Source organism: Montipora capricornis, chromosome 11, assembly GCF_036669925.1.
Source record: "Montipora capricornis isolate CH-2021 chromosome 11, ASM3666992v2, whole genome shotgun sequence".
Lineage (NCBI taxonomy): Eukaryota > Metazoa > Cnidaria > Anthozoa > Scleractinia > Acroporidae > Montipora > Montipora capricornis.
The window spans coordinates 4,368,287-4,370,786 of NC_090893.1; the positions used below are offsets into that span (position 1 = coordinate 4,368,287).

Genomic DNA, 2,500 nt, shown 5'->3' on the forward strand with positions numbered 1-2,500 from the left:
CTCCTTACAAAAGTGTTTTCATCTTTCTGCTTGACGTATGACGTCAGCGATTCCGCCAGCAATTCTTCCACCCAGCGTACATACGCATTGTTGTAGTGCTAAAAATGTAGAAAATGGTCAAATAGACCAATTTCGATACATTAAAATTCAGTCCTAAACAAAAGGCAGCATCTCGAGGCTCTGGGGAATAAATATAAGGATTTGTATGAGTTTCTTCCCCCAGAGCCTCGAGATGATGCCTTCTGTGTAGGACTGAATTTTAATATATCGAAAGTGGTCTATTTGCCAGTATCAAAAATACCATAATACTCTTTGTTTACCCTTCCAAAATTTTGCATAAGCATTGTTTCCAGTTTCTCTTGGGACCATTGTAAGTCCCAAGAGAAAATAAAAGAAATGCTTATGCAAAATTTTGGAGGGACAAACAAAGAGTTTTATGGTATTTTTGATATTGGCTAATAGACCACTTTGATAAATGGCGACCAACTTTACATTCTTTTGTATTTATGTTAATCAGACCTACTGCCCTCGTTTTAAAACAAATATTCTTTTGAAATTTGCTCGTCGTAACGAGGTTAGTAGGGCTTATTAGCATTAAAACAAAAGAATAATTTATTTGGCTGCCATTATGAATTAAAGAGATCTATACGCCACTTTCGATATATTAAAATTCAGCTTCAAAGAGAGGTTTAGAAGACAAAGACAAAGACAAAGAAAAGTGGATGATATGTTAATGTCTTTCACATTCATTGCAACTTGTTTCTATTGTTTTTGGTCTCTCTGCCTCACTATCATGCTGAATATTGATATTTCGAAAATGGCCTATTAGAGCGACCATATGACAGACGTGGTGCGAAAAACAAAGTTTCGTAGAATAGTTGCCTTTAAACGACCATACAAGATTCGATTGGCTCAAATTTAAAAAAAACCACGCAGAGTAGGTACAGTTGACCGCTGAACGAACCGACCACTGAATCATGCGCGCGAGCCAAAAAGCTTCGTGGAGAGTGGGCAACAAAAGCGCTGACATTCTCACCACCTTCATGGAACGTGCTACATCTGTTATGTATAACCTGGATTAACAGAAAGTTAAGAAGTGCGGGCGATGATTTCTTTCTTTGATAAAGTGTGTTACGGTAACTTAGGACCTTTCCTTTTGTCAGAACTGGCCGGTCAGACCCGTCAGTTTTGAAAAAAAAAATGCAACAGTTTGAAGACGACTTGCTTGATAATCCCTCGCTTTCTTTTGGAGTAGTTATCACCCTAAAAGTGTGTTAATTTGAAGGCGTTGTAGAGTTAGTCCTTCCAAATGCATGGTCTAACCGGCCAGTTCTGTCAAAGGGAAGGCGTCATTAGTTTATTTTCAGGTGTTCTTCAAAGATATAAATCTAGCAAGACTGTGCACGATTGAGAATGATGATGGATTGTTTTTGCGGTCTAAGCGCCACTGCGATTTGTTTGGGGTATCGCTCCATGAAAAAGCGGTATGGTTTACTTGTGGTTGTCTTTAAAAAAGCGCTGGACGAGAAAGGAATTCCCGAAAATCTCAATTTTTAATGGCTCTCAAAATGATCCTCGAAGAATGAGCAATACGGCACCTTGGTCGCCAGTAAAGAGTTTATGGCATTTTTGACAGTTTTTTCCCTCTGCCATTGCTTACTTTTGCTCTGGAAACTGCAAGTTGCTTGCAGCTAACATTTATTTGCAAATTGTGGGAACTATTAAAGTTTTTCACAGTCTATTATAATAATTAGGTTTTTTTGTTATGATCTATAGTTAAGAACAGAGTGAGATCTTTACATTTGCAAGGTGGTAAAGTGGTGAGAGAGAGTACATTAGGAGAACACGACCCGGCCTGAGCCGTTTAGATTACTCTTTTTCTTTCTAAATAATGCCGTCTACGTAAGCAATAAATGCAGGTGACATCCTGAAGCAACCTTCGTCAATAGGCCATTTCCGAGTTCATGTCTGCTTCCTCTTCAAAGCGAGCCGTTTAAGTGCGAAGTTTTTCTTGTGAAAATTAGTTTTCATTCATATGTAAAGTGGAACTAATTACCATCACAAAAACTTGGCACTTAGACTCGCTTTGATGAGGAGGCAGACATGAACTCGAAAATGGCCTATTGTGCAGGCTGTTATGCTCGCTGGCGCAACAGTAGCGAGCAGAGAGTCTTTTCATAAGGAACAATTAACGCGCGATCCCAACAACATAAGTTCGTTTTCAGTCACAACAAACACAACTCAGTTTCTATTCGGATGTATGTCAGTTTGACCTACCGATCTCCACTGGTCCATCAGAGTCGTAAGATATCCACGGAAAGATAGGTACTTCAATCCGGTCTCAACAGAAAGAAATCTACAGCAATGGAAACAGAGAGTGATCGGTACGTAAACCCTCCATACAAATTCAATGAAATATCATTCTGACAGTTATTGAGAAATAAAGAATATTATCAGCTTAAGAAGTGTGATCTTGATATAACACCAAATTCTCATGACT

General features: G+C 38.7%; 1 protein-coding gene across 2 annotated transcripts in view; it reads right to left on the reverse strand.

Moving 5' to 3' along the window:
- Positions 1 to 2,500, reverse strand: part of LOC138024017 (rapamycin-insensitive companion of mTOR-like) — a 51,411-nt gene that overhangs the window by 13,087 nt on the left and 35,824 nt on the right. For both annotated transcript variants that reach the window (XM_068871110.1, XM_068871111.1), the window contains 2 exons: positions 2,278 to 2,356; positions 1 to 98 (listed from right to left, as the gene is read on the reverse strand). The exon at positions 1 to 98 is cut by the window's left edge and continues 12 nt beyond it. In XM_068871110.1, coding sequence (XP_068727211.1) covers positions 1 to 98; positions 2,278 to 2,356 — 177 coding nt within the window. The remainder of the gene's footprint in view (positions 99 to 2,277; positions 2,357 to 2,500) is intronic.